Source organism: Podarcis pityusensis (assembly GCF_964106645.2).
Source record: "Podarcis pityusensis genome assembly, chromosome: 3".
Lineage (NCBI taxonomy): Eukaryota > Metazoa > Chordata > Lepidosauria > Squamata > Lacertidae > Podarcis > Podarcis pityusensis.
The window spans coordinates 67997783-68015435 of record NC_138026.1 but is presented as its reverse complement, the minus strand read 5'-3'; the positions used below and the strand labels follow the sequence as shown (position 1 = coordinate 68015435).

Below are 17653 nucleotides of genomic sequence, written 5' to 3'. Positions count from 1 at the left end.
GGAAGTATTTTAAAGTTGTTTTTTTCTACTCCTACTTTAAAGATGAAAGGTACAGAACCGCCTTGTGGAAGCACACATGTTAGCTGATAGGAAGCAGAAAGGGCCCAAGAGAATCTGTTGAAGGCTGTTCATAACCCAATCCCTTCTCCAAGTTTATAAAGCCTTAAACATGCCATTCATCACTCTGTACATAAAAGGTTGATAATATAAATAAAATGGTGATTGCAATGAGTTAATTCAATGAATAAATAGCATAGTAGTACGACTAATGCCTTTACTGGGTATCTCTAACGATGGAGCTATGCAAAAACTTAGGACCCCACAGAGACTGTTCCTCCTTTAAGATGTCCTGCTATTTTATATGATGATTTTGTCAACCACATTACAAACACCACACACAAAAACTTTTTTACACTTCAATTACTACATCTCAGAGACAACCCATATGGCATCAATATAGATGACTCACCAAGTATTTAGGTTGTTTCATCTTTGTTTTACAAGGCTCTCTCTAAAGCCAATTTGATACAGCACATATTTTACTCATGCAAATCTGGGAAGCCAGAACCAAAAGGCTTGTGAAAGATGAGATCAAGTAGATGATCCAAGATAGATCTGTGCTTCCCATGGACAAGCGGCTGGCAGGGAGAGTCACTGAGTCACAGGGTAAGTATGGAGGTAAAACTTTATTATTGTTGAGACTTAATACAGAGAGGTTTATCCCCTTTAAACACCCTTGTTCTGGCACAATTCTCAGAGTGAGGTTAGATTACTTCTTGGGGCCATAAGTCTTCCAACTTGAAAGGCAATTCTGAGTACTTTTTCTGAGGCCAAAAGCAGATGACGGTCATGATATCCTAATGAAAGATGTAAAGATCAGCACCTAGTGAAGGCTTGCTAATGTAACTGATTCATCAGAGAAGAGGCAAGTGATAGTGCTCAGGTCTCCACTTTCGCCATCTCTAATTGGCTTGCCCCAGAAGCCTTCTAAGTCCTGGCCTACACAGTAGCTAATTAATAAAGAGATGGGGGGGCGGGAATCTTCTGCAGCCCAATTGAGCTTTTACCTGTGCAAGGCTAAGTGTCCTGAGACCCAGAGTAAGTATTCTTTTGAAGGCACTGCATTGCTAAAATTCAGCAGCTTGGAGACTTGGAGGGGGCGGGAAGGAAGGCAGGCAGGCAGGCAGGCAGGCAGGCAGGCAGGAAGGAAGGAAGGAACTATTCTACCATGTGTTTTTCTAGTCAGTGATAACTTTTACAAAAGAGGCATTTCTATCTCCTTTTAAAGGCACCTACATTGGACACCACAAAACTAGGTCACAGGCAGGAGTGAATTGCACCTCACCTCTGTTCAGAACAGACAGGAGTGTGGGTGTCCAATCATGGCACCCAGTGAAATGTGATAATGTTTAAGGGGGTGTGCTCACTGTGTGACAGGCAGAATCAGAGCACACAAGAACTGAACAGGAAACACAGTCGTGTTATGCACTCTGGATTTTTGAGGAGGCATTTACTGAGACCTTTTGTGGGTACCATAGGAGATGTTGGTGGGCACACTGGCATCTGTAGGTGCCAGTGACCCTGGCTTATGATAATCTCACTCATGCCATTTTTATGCCACTATTATTGTAGTGAGAGAAAACAGTTGTATTCCCTGATCTCTCTGTGTGAAACATTTGATCCAGGTAGGGGGAGGTATTTATGAATTTCTATGAAATTTCAGCCTAAGATACACTTCTTTTCTATTCAGTTAAGGGCCTGTTTTCAGCATTAAACAGAACATGGGGTTTTCTAAGATTTTCTAATAGACTTGGCATCTACCCTACATATAACGCAGAATGTAGTGATGCAGAATGCTGTAGATGATAATGGCTCTGTTCTTACAGGTTCCTTTAAAATGAAAATACAAAGAGCACTGTAGTATTTGAGACATTATAGCATGGGCCTTCATAGGCAACAGCCTCCCTGATCACTCAACTACAGTTTGCTAAAGTGTTGTTTGCTCAGTCTCTGTATTTGCTATGAGCAAATACATGATATCTACCCATTACTATGAATGTAAAAAGATTTAACAATTCATATCCATTTTCAGGAAAATTACAGCTCAAACCTTCAATGATTTAGCAAGTTAATATGGCTGCAAGTGGATTTTTCACAGAAACAAATAATGCACAAATGACAGCTACACTTGTGCTAAGATTTCCGTAAGTTGAATTTTTGTCATGCAAAAATTCAGCTGAAACATGGTGAAAGGAAGGAAAGGGAAGAAAACATCAAGAGGATAGAATAAAAAGCTGTCTGAATGCAGCCTTTGTTAATTAATCTTATCTCTTCTGCATCTGTCCAGAAACCAGACCATTTAGGAAAAAAAACAGAACATAGGATTACCCATGACTGAGGACAATGGAAAAGCTCACCAACTTTGGGGGATTGCCAACTTTGGGGGATTTGGCCTGGATCAGAGGTTCCCAAACTTATTTGGCCTACTGCCCCCTTTTCAGAAATTGTTTTACTCCACAGTCACCTGGAAATCTACCCTCTTTAAGTGAAGGGGCAGGGCTGGTGCCACAGCTTGCCTGCCTTTGGCCAAATAGGCAGGCAAGCTGTGATCCATTTCCCAGGCCTGGGTGAAGCTGAGAAGCGTTCACTCAAGCCCAGGAAAACCCCTCACCTCCAGCATGACCACCAGATCCAGGAGAGGCATTGTTGTCCTGCAACGGCGCCCAACTTGGTAGTACACAACAGATGAAACATGTACGAATGGTTTTTCATTTTTTTCTTTCCTTATGCTTCCGCCACCCCCTTATTTTTATTCAATGCCCCCCCATTGCACCTGAGGCTACTACACCCCCCCCCCCGGATCATTCCAGCACACACACCCCGGAGACGTTCTTGCCAACTTTGGGAAGCACTGGACTAGATAAACCTGGCAGCACGTGGATGCATTAGTCATGGCAACAGCCTAATCAGGTTTGGAGTGGACATGTTCTAACCAATGGCTGCTAGGCAGTAGCAGCTGAAGGGCAGCATGGGTAAGGCTGCAATGGTCTGCTGTCTTTTCAAGAGGGGAGCCCAGCACGGTGCCCCATCAGCCACTACCACTGCCAGGAATGTGAAACAGGGCCATGTCTATTTGAAATGTAGTGAGGCTGATCAACCTCCATAGAATGCACGTGTATGAAACAAGGGAGAACTTGCCATGAAGATACTGGTTTTGATATCTTTCCTGTGCTGAATACAATGTGTGTAGCAGCTCCTACTTTCCCTGTTGTGGTAAATTTAGCACAAAGGAGCTGAGCAGAGTGTGAACTCATTCCCCTTTAGGGTGAATTCCCTTCACACTGAACACTAATTAAGCATTCCTTTGACACAAATGTTAATCACAGTTAATGCTAACCAGGTTCACTCTTAATCAAGATTTACTACCCCAGAGGGAAGTGTATTTAATGTTATTAACCACAATTACAATACAATAACCTAATTTTGGTCAAGACCATTGAGAAAAGGGTGAGATGGATGTATTCTGGACAGGGGAGAAGCTAGGGAGATGTTCATTTTAATTGTATTGATACTTTCTTGTTGGCCAGTGGAGCTTATTTTTGAGCTGAAATATAAATGTTTTATTTATTTATAAAGCCCTCAATTTACATAGCAGGAAGTGAAATGAAAATTTGTTTTGCTTCTTTCAAGATTTCCACAGGAGGGAAGTTTGACTCCAAGAGCAGTAGCCTGTAAACAACAATTCAGTCTGATCTACTGCCATCATACAGGCACTACTAATTCTCCTATTTACAATGCATATCCATAGGGATGGTTGTTTTCTAGCCTCAAAGTGCTTAAACTGTGTACTCTGAAGAGTGATACTCTTTGCAAGAGTCAATATGCAGAAGCTAACCCTTTGTTTATTACCTGGTTCTCAATTGCTTTCCTGTTTTTAGGGTCACTAACAATTGAAAGCTGCAGCTCAGCCATCTTTTTCATCTTACTATCCATGTCGATCTTTTGGATAAGGCTTTTGGTCTGATTTTTCAGCAATCTGATCGTATCTTCTTTCCCAAGTTTCTTTGCAAAGAGAGATGCGGAAGCAGAGTGTATTGCTGTAACCCAGTTTTCAAGGTCAGTCTGGCTTGTGGCCTGAAAAAAGAAAAAAGCAAGAAAATTAACTTTATAAACAAAACACTATAATAGCATCTAGTGGGTTCCAAAACCAACTTCAGTCAAGAATAACAGTGTGGGGCCAGTCTAAGTGGGATCCACTTACCCTCCCCAGTTCATTGCACCATGTTGCTTATATGCAACTTTCCCCATCGAAGTCTGCAAATAATAAAAGGTTTCTGCTATGCTAATGTTTCCTTGAACAACTGGCAACTGTAATTACTAGCAATGCTTACTCTTTATCAAAAGAGGAAGAACTCTGTATAAAAGATGACATTCATCACATGATGCTTGGCTACAGGAATGGCAATTACCTAACCCATTATTAGTTTAATTTTTAAAAAATATACTGAACTAAAGTTACATTTGAAAGTATGCATGAACCAGGATACACCAAATTTTCTTCAAGCACAAAGGGAGGGGAGACAAGACACCGACTTTAATAATTGTTCAATGGCAGCTAATGCACTCTCTTCCTAATTTTTTGCAATTGCTTTCTGCAGTGTATCAGGGGCCTCTTCAGCCAATATGCTTTTCCTATACAGAGGCAAAGTGTTTTCTGTTAAGGAAAAACATACAAATTTGAAGCAGCCCTTGGCTGTATAGAAGTATGCCTGTCCATTATGCATTCCAAAACATTAGAATTGTTGGTCTAGCTATATGTTGATAGCCGTCTGTCTTGAGAGACAACTGAGTGTGCCTGTGGGGGTGAAACCAAACCACTGAAGAATCACAGCACCCAGTATGGCAGCAGAGACAGGTAACTCATAACTGTTGCCACCTGCATTGTATTTGATGCTTTAGGAACACTGAAGTGACCTCTCTGGGGCACAATCCAAGGCAGCGTGTATGGAGGTTCTAGACTGCCTAGACGACAAGCCTCCCCCCTCTTGGTCTCACTGATGTGGTCCAAAGGAAAGCAGACCATTATGTTTGGCACCAGCTCAGCTGCAGGAGTTGCCAGAAGGAGGCGTACAAGGCACCATCCAACCATCTTAGGGAAGTCCCTCTACCTAATTACCTTTAGATAGTTAGATAGCATGCTTCCTGGTCTGCTACTTTATGGTCTGGTGAGTAGAATTCCTAAAGAAAGAGGGTTTATCTAAGATTTCTGGAGCACACAGAAGGAACAGAGACAAAACAACATGATCTAGAATTCTACTCCAAGAGCACTGATTTAAATATAATATGACTTCATTTAATGATAAAAAACCAAAACCAGAAACCACAAAAACCAAAAACAGAATACCTGGAATAAGTAGACATCACCAAAAGAGTTGCTGAGACAGAAAACATTCTCCTTCTTGGGGTGTTCTGGACAAGACTGCACTATACTGTCTTCTGCAAACAGGGCATATCGAGGCGAGCTGTTCTGCTCCATGGAACTTCTCCCATAAGTCTCATAAAACAGCAAGGTGCATCCTTTTCAAACGAAAAATGTAAAAACGAAAAGTAGTTCTGGTTTATGTCTTGGATCTTTCTAAACTCATATCCTCTTAAAATACAATATTAAAATGTTCATATGTGCAGTTGGAATTGGAAGCAACTTTCTACAGGAAGCACCAAACAAGTATGGGCAACATATTCATCTTCAAACTTCTATACACACACATCTGAGAACTCTGGCCCAAAAAGGTTCCTGAATTTATGCAAATAACTGGTTAAAGATGTGAACTATTGTGATTGCTATTATCACACATTTTCTGTTAGCAGAGGGATACATTTTTTTAAAAAACCCAAGACTGCTGCAAACTACCAAAGGCCAAACAAAAGAGGTATGTGTCACAACACCTCTGGGAGGCCAACAGAGAGGAGTGTCAGACTTTAAGGATCCCTAAAATTAAACAGAACAGTCTTAAAAGTGGTACATCCTGAAATATTAAAAGCTGGAAGGAAACAGGCTTCCAGAGACGCTTAAGAAATACAAAGAAGGAGCCTGGCAAACATATATAGAGGAGGAATTCTATATTTTGGTGCCACCACTAAAAAAAGTCCTGATTTATATACCTATTAATCAGTTCTCTACAGAAAGCAAGCCTTTTACATCTGAATTTAATGTTAGGGCAAGTTTATACAGGGGAAGGCCATTCCCCCATATGTATGAAATCCAGAGTTAATAGATTTGCTATGGGAAACAGAGGCAGATTTAGGTGCTTGCAACTGGTTCGGTCGCATGGAGCCTCAGGGACATGACAGCTATGATTTAAAATGGAGTGTGAGAAGCAGTGGTACCAGATTTTGCATCACACAGGGTGCAGCTGAAATTTGAGACCTAAAGGTCTACCACCGGCCCAGAGTTTCATTGAAATCATTGGATTTTGCTGCCAGGTAAATGCGTTTATCCTTGAGGTGTAAGATGGTAAACAACAGTTGTCAATTCGAAGCAGACAATGTATCCTGTTAAAAATTTAGCAATCCCAAATAATGTCAATTGCTAAAAAGCTATCCAAAATGCACACATGCTTGAAACACACTTGTTAGCTATCACCATGATTTTATGTTGTCATTTTATGTGGGAACTGGGAGATTATAGATGATACCCAACTAAGTCACACTTAAGCAGACCCATTGAAGCCGGTGGAATTAAGTTAGTCATAACTGATTTAAGTCCATTGATTTCAGTGGGTCTGTTCTGGGACTTAATCAGCTACCACCCCTTTATATTAAGAAATAAAATGACAGCCCCTGTTTCTGCCCACAGATGGGACTAGACAGCCTTCTTGAGGCTGCCCCCACCTCTGCTTCCAGGACCAGATTACAGCATATGTGCTACGATCAGAACGTGGTTGGAATGTAATATTCCTTGCCCGGATAAATTAATTAGGGTGGACAGATGGTAAAGAAAAACATTCCATATTAAAGGAATGATCTTGATGGCCATTTAAGCACTGCTGAAGTCTCAGGACACTCATCAATTCACTTTTGGCAGGTGACCAGATGGTTGTAATCTTTCCTGTCATTGATAAAACTAAACATAGCTCAAGAGACGGCACAGAAAATAATACCACCTCCACAAATCAGTGGTTTTAGTTTAGTAAGTTAAAAGCACAAACAGAAGCTTCCAGCCATTTATACAGCTAGGAACACTCACTGATATCTGGCCAATTAGATTCCAAGTGCCTGACAAGTTAAATGATCTGAAAGCAAGCAAATTTCTACCATAACATCTACAAAGCTAGGATGTTGTAGCAGAAGAGGTCATCATGAAGCCCAGAGCAGCAACAGGTGGCAACATCAGTGAAGTCAATTGTGAAACTGAACAAACATTTTGGATAATGCTTTGTCTTGAGGCACACCAAGATGTCAATTGTAGTATGAGAAGTCTCAGGGATGGGAAGCTTATGAATTTACCGAAAGCAAGTCAGATATATACTACTGCTACAAAAATCCAAAAGTCCTTATTCTTTTGATTTTACATAGGCTGTCAGTAGGCCCGGTTTATCATTTTAGGGCCTTTGCCCCGTTAAAAATAAATCCAATATGCACTCTGGACTTAGGCATAACTACTTGAAAATAAACAGAGGTAAAGGTTTAACCTTTTAATTGAGCATTTAATTTGATATTTTGACTTATTTGGGAAAAGTCCCAGCTCAGTGGAAAAGCACATGCTTTGCTTGCAGAAGGCCCCGGGTTCAACTCCAAGCACCTCCTGCCTAAAAACCTGGAAAGTCAATGCCAGGCGAAGTGAATAACATTTAGCTAGGGGTGCTGCAGGGTTCTGTCCTGGGCCCATTGTTGTTCAGTGTCTCGATAAATGACTTGGATGAAGGAACTGAGGGATGCTCGTCAAATTTGCAGATAACATGAAAGTGGGAGGAGCAGCTAATGCCACAGGAGACAGAATCGGTATTTAATTTGACCTTAACAGATTGGAGGACTGGGCCAAAACTAACAAAACAAATTTCAATAGGTTAAAAAAAATGGAAACCAGAGCGCAGGGAAACGCCATTTACCTTCCCACCGTAGCGGTACCTATTTATCTACTTGCACTGGTATGCTTTCAAACTGCTAGGTTGGCAGAAGCTGGGACAGAGTGATGGGAGTTCACCCCATCGCACAGATTCGAACTGCCAACCTTCCAACTGGCAAGCATGAGAGGCTCAGTGGTTTAGACCACAATGCCACCCGTGTCTCGTGTTCAATAGGAACAAATGTCAGGTTCTAAAGTTAGGCAGGAAGAACCAGCTGTACAAATATAAGATTGGGGACACCTGGATTATCAGTAGTACATGTGAAATGGATCTGGGGTCTTAAGTAGACCCCAAGATTAACATGAGTCAATAGTGTGATGCCAAAGAGGACAGAGGAAAGAGAAGGGAGCAGCAGCAAATAAAAGCTAATGTTATTCTAGGCTGCATCACCAGAAGTATAGTGTCCAGATCAAGCGAACTCTACAATTCTATGATTTTATACTTAGTAATAAGGCAGCTTCCTATTTTCTTGTTTTTTTTCTTCCAGCTTTATTAAAATAAACCAGCATTTCCACTTTTTAGATAATGACAGTGATTACTGTACAGTGTGTGCCTAATGGGTTCTAGAACAAGCAAATCTTGTTAAAATGGGGTTTCCCTTCTGACTCCATCCCTTCCTTCAGCATAATAACACAGAGATAAATTACACACACACACACACACACACACAATATTTCTTTGAAGTAGTATGTGCTGAATGACAAACCCTGCAAAAAATGCAGAAAATCACCACCTCTCCAAGTTAATTAATCCTAATCCATGCTTTGCAATGATTATAATTTATTCAGCCATTGTCTTTGACATCCACCTACAAAGTATCCAGCGATTAACATAACCTAGGAATCACTGGTGTTTATTTTGTTCTGCATAAACCAACTTCACTGGATGTTGACTGATATAACTGTCTTGTTGGTTTTCTTGTACTTTGAAAATCAGTAAGAAAATATTTACAAACACACAGACAAATCATTTGTCAGAATTTAAGCTTTGAAACAGGTGAGGTAACATGGTGCTCTGAGCACATGCAGAGCTACTTTCTTTCAATGCTAAGTAACTATTATCAGGTCTCCTGCCAAACATCTGCATTAGGCAACAAGGCTTATAGGTCAGAAGGGATGAAGTTTAAGTAGGCTTGAATTATAAGAAAATTTTATTTGTTTGGTCATACGCCATAACAGACTTGAATTCCAACACTCACAGTTTAGAAGTCAAACAGCAAGGACGTTTATACCTGCCATCTTGCCCAAGCAGGAAATGATTCAACTATAACAATAATTCAACTATAACATGATTTATCATTGACCCACTTTCTCTTTCAAAAAGACATTGCTTTTCAAAGTATTGCTTCATGGAACTAAAACTGAATGGAAGCAAAGTTAAAGGACAAAGAGACATTACTATGAGGAGCGAAGAAAACTGGGGAAATGTCCAGGAAACATAGATTATTCATGCTCAGACAGCCTGCTATGTACTGCAAGTTCTATCAACATAAAACGTAGGAGCAAAAGTGAGCACTGGCTGAGGGTTAGTGCAGGAGAGCACTAATGCTACATGTCTGCAGTCTAAACCCTCACACTCCAGCAAAAAGCACACTGACTAGCAAAGTGCCAGATGTGTACAGTTAAGAGTACCAGTACCATAATAACATATGTTCTTAATTATCTCTCCCAATCACACTACAATAATGCCCTCTCAATTTCCGTTCTACGATAGACCCCTTGACGTGTGAATCCCATAAAGGAGGTATCATGCGATTACTGTGGCCCCACTTCCAGATGTCCATGTTTTGGCCTGGGCTACTGCACTGAAGATGCCTATGCATGTGCAGCGGTTCATGTGTTACCTTCACATATTGTATTTTTATGCTGTGAACCACCCTGAGATCTGCAGATGAAGTGCAGTATATAAATTTAATGAACAATACAATAATGAGAAAGGGCACGCAACCAGAAGAGGATTAAGACAGGCTGGGAAGGACACTCAAGGATGGTGGGGCAACCCTGTCCGTGGCTTTTACTCTAAAAGTTTCAGAATGTGAACTGCAGCAGCACGCACCCGTTGCAGACCAGGGAATAAGCAAAAGAGTAAGAAATATTAACACATGCAACTGGAACAGACAGAACATATTTGAGTTACAAGAATCGTGAATGCTTGTGCATGGGATAAATCTTCTGAAATCTTTCAACAAAAAGGTTACAAAGGGGGAACTATAAAACATTCATTATAAATATGCTTTTGATAACTTCTGCCCTAGTAACTGAAAGGCTTTTCAGAACAGATGCAGAATAGAAATAAATTTAAAATGCACTGCCACATAATGCAGTCTACATTGGTTAAGAACCATGAGCCATAACTGACCTTTCAATGTTATCCAGTACTGCTTCCATTTTCTCCGAGTAACCAACTCAAGTTTCTTCTCTTTCTGTAGGGTCACAAGAGGTTTGAAGAAGAGCCACCCAGCTTTGCGGACCACTCCTTGTTCTTTCTCATACAGCAGATCCAGTTGTTCTAAGGAGCCGAGCGACTCACTGCTCGAGTCCTCTGTTCCTGTGGAGGTGTCTGTGTTTTCATTGTTGGTCTTGCTCAGGTCAAGCTCCCGCATGAAGTTCTCATAAATGTTCTGTCTCAGGACATCACTGCTGATTGCATTAGCAGACTCACTTCTCTGTGGGAAGAACTGGCCAGAGCCAGCGGACCACAGAGAACCAGAGAAATGTGGGGGAGCAAGAGTGTCTGGAGAAAGACTTTCAATTCCGTTGTCAAAGTATTCACCTGAATCTTTGCATTTTGTTTCCTGTGGATAAAGTGGTAAAGTTCGTAAATCAGCAGAGTCCTGACCACCCCTTAAACATTAGCACTTGCTGACTCTAAGGTCTTATATGAAATCTACAGCACAGCAGCAACTGCTGTGATGTCTGTGGCACAGAGTCTGATGGCAGCAGGCATCAGAAGCAGCCCTGAGGACTACAAATCCATCCTCTTCTTTTAGCTTTGACAAATGGCAATGTTTTCTTTTAGAGTAACAAGGTATGTTTATTACAGTCATACCTTGGAAGTTGCATGGAATCCGTTCCAGAAGTCCGTTCGACTTCCAAAACATTCAGAAACCAAAGCGAGACTTCAGCAAGCTGTGGAAGCCGCATCGGACATTCGGCTTCCAAAAATAGTTCACAAACCAGAACAATCACATCTGGGCTTGCAGCATTCGGGAGCCAAAACGTTAGAGAACTAAGCTGTTCAAAAACCAAGGTATGACTGCATTGGTATAATTATAATTGTACTAAAATGTTCTGACTAATTCAAAACCTTCACTATTCTATAAGGAATAATTTTGAATGGTTCCCCAGAGCACCTCATATAGGGTTCTCAGGTGGTCTCCCACCCAGGCAGCTTACAAGGCCAGATCCACTTCATTTTGACAGAAGAACTGCATTTCATTCATTATTTGGACCCATTTCTGCACAGAGGTCTACAGGATAGCAGGTATATATGCTTTTTTCATAACTCTTAAGGGCTATTCTCTGACATTAAACATTGCACCAGTCAGTGTGCACCATTCAACCATGAAATACCTTGCCAGACTGTGAGCCACAGTCCCAAGCTGCCAAACTTCTGACCCTGGGCCTTCTCCTAAAGTGGAACTGTATGTGCAGCGTCATATGCAGCTATTGACGCTGAGAGGTCCAGCCTCCAGTGGGGAAAAAGCTAAACTGCCTCTGCCTTCCCTCTGCCCCAATGTAAGTTTCTGGGGAGCCTCGGGACAGAGGAAGGGGAAGGACGAGGTGGAGGTACTTCTTGAGTGCCTGGAGGCTCTGCAAGCATTTGAGCTGAGGAACATCCATGTATCCCCATTAGAAATCAATTTCAGTACTAAGGCAACAAAAGACAAGTATGCCCAGTCTTCCACAGAAGCCCACCCATTTTTAACCCACCTTTCATTCTTACAATTCTCTGTACATAAAGTGTGTATAGGGGGGTGGAGAATATAAGTGAAGAGGGGAAGACCAGAAAAATGAGCAAGGAACAGACAAGCACTCTGAGACAGAGAAGCAGCAGAGAGAATCAGAAAAGGCATGTACAAAAAAATAAATAAAAGGGACTTTTGAAAAAGACACTGCCAGCTCCCATTCAGCCAATCAGAGGACCGAGGCAGAGTGGCGGAGTAGGATTGACACAGCGACAGAGATGGTTTGGCAATGAAATTTGCACTCTGAGTAGGGAAAATGTTAGCAGTTGTTTGTTTATAATTTTAAAGGGCAAAATACCACAGCTTCTCTTTGCTAGAGACTACACCTCAATTCTGATTGCCAGAATTAAATTCATGGTCACCATGACAACTGTGGTGACTATATTTGTAGACTCCTGTTTGGGAAGGTACCTAACTATATCTCCAAGACTGGCATATACTATTAATTCTACCTTCATCTTTAATATATAGGACAAGTATTTTTTAAGCAATAACTTTTGGAACATTATGTTTGTTTGCTGTTTCTGAAAGTCTAATGATCCATCATAGCTAAGTTGTATGTTACCCATTTGCACAAGCTGTGACTATGTGAAGGAATTTTTATAAGATGGGCAGAGCACTCAACTGTTCAGAGCCGAATACTTGACATATGATTTTGATTTTGATTTGGCAGCACTCATTTTCTGGATCTTCTGCTTATATGTATGTTAGTCTATCTGGAGATCATTACGGAACTGTAGTTTATAGGGCCTGATAGCAGAAGGTAATAATTACCATCAACTCCCACAGAGCTCTAGGACAATCTTCCCAAATAAATATCTTTGTACATAAATATCTTTCTCAATAGTGTTTGAGAATCAGTTCTGTTGGGTGGAGTATCCCTGCATGACACTATTACTGAAATGCTTAAAACAGAACATGTGGATGTGTAGAGTAAGTCATAAGCGAACACAATTACTTAATAATATTAAGTACTGAAAGAGCTATCCAAGGCAGCTGTTCACCACGCCATCAGAAGAACCTCCCAAATGTTTTACATTGTATTCTCCACTGATGCTTCCATAGCCTTTATTAAAGGATTTGCTTTGAACTTTAAAAAGAAATTAAGGACAGAACAAATAGAATCAGTCTTAACAGTGTGCTTCCGATCATCACATCACAAGCACTGAATGGCATGCAACACTGCCCACTCCTTAAACCAGGGGTAGTCAAACTTTTTATACCTACCGCCCACTAATGCATCTTTCTTGATGGTAAAATTTCCCTACCGCCCACCAGTGCTTGATGGAAGGAGGATTCAGCTTGTGCCGTAGAACCCCTACTGCCCACCTAGAATCCTGAAACACCCACTAGTGGGCAGTAGGGACCAGATTGACAACCCCTGCCTTAAACGGTCACTCATCAAAAAAGCTGTGTCACGCTTTGGACAGGATGAGTCACCTCCAACATGCAGCCAAACCACTGCAGTACACCCACAGCTGCAGCTGTCATTAGAAAGGTCGTTCTTCCCATGAAAAAAGCCATTGCTATCAGAATGTTTATTCAGAGGTCCAAGGAGGAGAACCAGCCCTGACATACACTATTCTCTTTATTCTTCATAGATTACACCCATCGTACCCATGTTGTACACCAATGCTAATGGATTTTTAAAAGTGGACTTTCTAAAATGCCAACAATGATGTAAAATGTGCTGGTTGGGTTTCAGTTTATGCAAAGAGAATATGCACATGAATTTCCAATACCTGCGAACATCCCTCCTCTCTCCCGTACCTTTCTGTTGCTACAAAACCATCCTGCATGATACCTCAGCCAAGAGGTTTGCTGAAATAGTCCAGGAAAGGAGACAGGTGGGCACCACCCTGTGCAGAAGCTGCAGCTGGTACAATGCAGTGCCTCGACTGGGGTAAGATAAATACTTAACATTTCTGAAATCCTTATTTTTTCTGAACACTCAAGTTGGCTATGATTTTGTGCATGGGTACATCAGCAATCTTGCAGATATCCTGTAAGTCTGAAGGTTATTTTACACCCTGAAGATGTCTAACTGAAAAGCAACAATGCATATTTTTATTTATTTTTTAAAATGTCTGAGTCCAGTGGTCTGTTTTCCCAACCATTCAGTATTTTCAGACCAATGAATTAGAGCAGTTGAGTTATTTTGAAGAGAAAATACTATCATTTACACACACACACACACTTCTGAACAAAAAGACTTGGCAACAAACCAAGCTGTCATATGCATTAATAGGGAAGGGGCTAAGATTTGTACTTTTGAAAGAAATTTTGGCTGGAACTCCACATACCTGTAGTTTTCTCTTCTTTCTTGACAGGCTTCCTGTCCAGTCACTGATTCTGCGCATACGGCTTTTCAGTGTTTCCTTCTTTGCTGCGTCTTCATTAAGGGTTGCAGATTTTCTGCAGGGCAGAGTGTAGGAAGAGTACTGCGGAGGTCCCCTGTGCTCTACCTTAGAAGGAACGTCTATGGCTGAGGTAAATGAAACACGGTTGCTTAAACCAGCATGATGAGCATTGATATAATCTGCAGAGAGCCCAATATCAGAGGTTTGGGAGTTTCTTAGATTTGAATCCCTATATAAATCACGGAGGGAAGAGAGAGATGAACTTTGGTTCAATGGTTTCTTGCAGTCATTCTGGGGAAATTCAACTTGGATACTTGCATCAAGGGTGCTCCTGGACAAGTATGACCCATCCAGTTCATTCATGTCTCCATTATTTCCCCACGGAGCATCATACCATGAAGACTCCGAGCTAATAGAGCTCCCTTTACTGGATCTAAGCCTTGAATCAGTGGCTGACAGACGGTGACTTCCAACATAGTCTGTGCCACATGTTTCCTTCACTTCAAGCACATTGTTCTTTTCAGACTCTAAAGTAGGTGAGTACCGCAAGAGTTGAACTGGTCCACTGGAATCCTCTCTGGAGACTGTGCTGTTGCTGCTGCTGTTGTGAAATTCAACCCTCAAACACCCATCCAACTTTCCCAGTGTCTTAATGAGGACTTTTGGACTCATTCTGTCATCCGATGGTGGGCTTTCTTTCTTCCCATAGCAATTTAAGAAATGCCCATTACATTCTCTGGAAGCGACATGGTTGCTGGTAGCTTCAAAGTCAATGTAGTGCAATTTCTCAGGCAAAACTGCATTATTGCTCCCTTGACTGTAGCTTCCCAAGTTGTGCGTCCTATGTTTGGCATGGCTGCTACCCTTTGAAACTTTCACTACTGTGTCACCGAGTCTAGAGGAATAAGGCTGAGTATTCTTGAAATGAGAAAGGCAACTTCTGGTTATTGCTCGAGATTTGTAGTTTGTGCCACTGGTGCTGTGATTCCATCCCTGCGTGGAAGAGGACTTCTCATCTTTAGCATGGATGCTGCGAATTTTCAGAGAACAGGGCTTTTGCTTGGCACTGGGTGTAGAATTAGTATGGTTTTTTGTTCCCTGAAGGCTGTACTGGCTTTCTGAATTCCCCATTTTTCACTAAATCAAGAGAGTATGAACAGCTGTGGTTATTAAAATACTCTAACAAAGTAAACTTTCAGTCTTACTTTTAAACTTCTACAAATAGTTGCTTATAAGAAAATTCCACTAATGTGGATTTTTTTTCCTGGGGACAAAACAAGGGATGTTGTGTTGTTTTTGCACATTTAGTTTGCATAGGAATTATCCTGGAAGCTACCTTATAAATTATTATCATCATTACAGTGGTACCTTGGGTTACACACACTTCAGATTACATACGCTTCAGGTTACAGACTCCGCTAACCCAGAAATAGTGCTTCAGGTTAAGAACTTTGCTTCAGGATGAGAACAGAAATTGGGCTCCAGTGGTGCGGCAGCATCAGGAGGCCCCATTAGCTAAAGTGGTGCTTCAGGTTAAGAACAGTTTCAGGTTAAGTACGGACCTCTGGAACGAATTAAGTACTTAACCTGAGGTACCGCTGTATTCATTTATTAACCACCTTCTAAAATACCATCCCAAGGCAATTTGCATTTAAATAAAACAGTTAAAAACACAGTAACAATAACATATACTTTTAAAACAATATAAAAACCCTAACAAGTGGGCATTCATGGTAAAGATCCATTTATCCAGCTGGAAAAGCTTGTTGGAACAAAAATGTCTTCAACTGTTTCCAGAAAGTACAGATAGTTTGAATGTAATTTAAAGGTTGTGCTACACCCATGTCATGGCTTGAATTTATAGATTCTCAGCAAACCGAAGTTCAGATCTGCTGGGCTGCTTTCATTTTTCATTCTGCACAGCACTTCCTGGTTCAAAATGAAAACTTTTGTATCAGACAAACCTGAAGAATCACTCAAACGTAGATGGAATAACCAGTCTGTGTCCTTGGCATTATCTTGATAGCTGGTCACCAAGCTTCCCACATAATTCCACATGAATCCCTGTAAAACAAGCGGTTGGGTAATGTCTCAGTCAAGTTAATACACACATCATATTGTATTTAATGTTTTATATAATGCTTTTTTAGACACCATTAACTTAGCAGTAATTATTTCAAATGACTTAACCATGCTAACACAAAAATCATGGCTTGTGCTCATGTGCTCCTTCTATGCTCATATTCCTTCCTTTAATTTCAGGGTCTTGGCAAATCAGTTTGCAGCTTCAGTGGAGCCAGACAAGCTATGGTTAGTGCAAACTTGCCCACATCCAAGGATTACAAACCATGGTCTAAAGTGGGTTTGTGGGCAAACTACATCTGCCTGAAATTTTGAGTTTACTTGGACACATTCATATACTGCCAAACCATGCTAGGCATTACATCTGAACCAGGCCCAAGTATCCCAAGGCAGAATATTACAATTAAAATTACCATCAAGTGAGATGCTGTAGTATGATTCAAAGTTTTATGTTTAATAGCTGGATCTCAAATTATAGTTTGATAAATCTCTGTGGGGCTTTTGTTGTTCTCGATCCACAATCCCGTCTGAATTCCAGCTGTGACCCAGAGGTAAAAGGCCACTGGGTAATTCACTCATCCCACCAGCTGGCAAACTCTGTTTGTATTTTAAGGTTGATCTGCCAGAAAAGTAACAACAACAAAAGGAAAGCACTAGGCGCTGCACACACCAAGGGACAAAAGCAGCTTTTGAGAAACTGACTCTAATAGAAACTTATTCAGAGAGCATACAGAAAGCTGAATTTCAAAGTAAATAGATCAGCATCGTAGAACGTTGCTATAAGGTTTGTATTTCTAAAGCACACAAGAGACTTATTTCTTCTTATAACTTTCAGCTATCTGATGTACATTCTAGAATCTATGTTTGTAGAGCCCTAAGTATTTTAAGAATATGTGCCCTAAAGGTGAATAGAGATTTACGCTTTCCAAAAAACAAAGCAGACATTTTATTGTAATGTTTGTCAAACTTACAAAAAAAAATATACTATTACACAAACTTGTTGTTCAAACAGATAAATCACTAATCTACAGGTTAATGAAGCCTTACTGTAGCACTGACACAAAGAAGCCACATTGGAAGCTCAGCAAACAAATGACAATGACTTTGCAGATTATACC

At 40.9% G+C, this 17653-nt stretch overlaps 1 protein-coding gene across 4 annotated transcripts in view; it reads right to left on the bottom strand.

The window, feature by feature from the left end:
- Nucleotides 1-17653, bottom strand: part of TIAM2 (TIAM Rac1 associated GEF 2) — a 136291-nt gene that overhangs the window by 74722 nt on the left and 43916 nt on the right. For all 4 annotated transcript variants that reach the window (XR_013983900.1, XM_080998339.1, XM_080998341.1 and 1 more), the window contains 5 exons: nt 16418-16517; nt 14397-15590; nt 10485-10920; nt 5405-5577; nt 3910-4134 (listed from right to left, as the gene is read on the bottom strand). Coding sequence is in view for 3 of the 4 variants with exons in the window: in XM_080998339.1 (XP_080854465.1) it covers nt 3910-4134; nt 5405-5577; nt 10485-10920; nt 14397-15584 (2022 nt within the window). In the remaining variant the exon portion in view is untranslated. The remainder of the gene's footprint in view (nt 1-3909; nt 4135-5404; nt 5578-10484; nt 10921-14396; nt 15591-16417; nt 16518-17653) is intronic.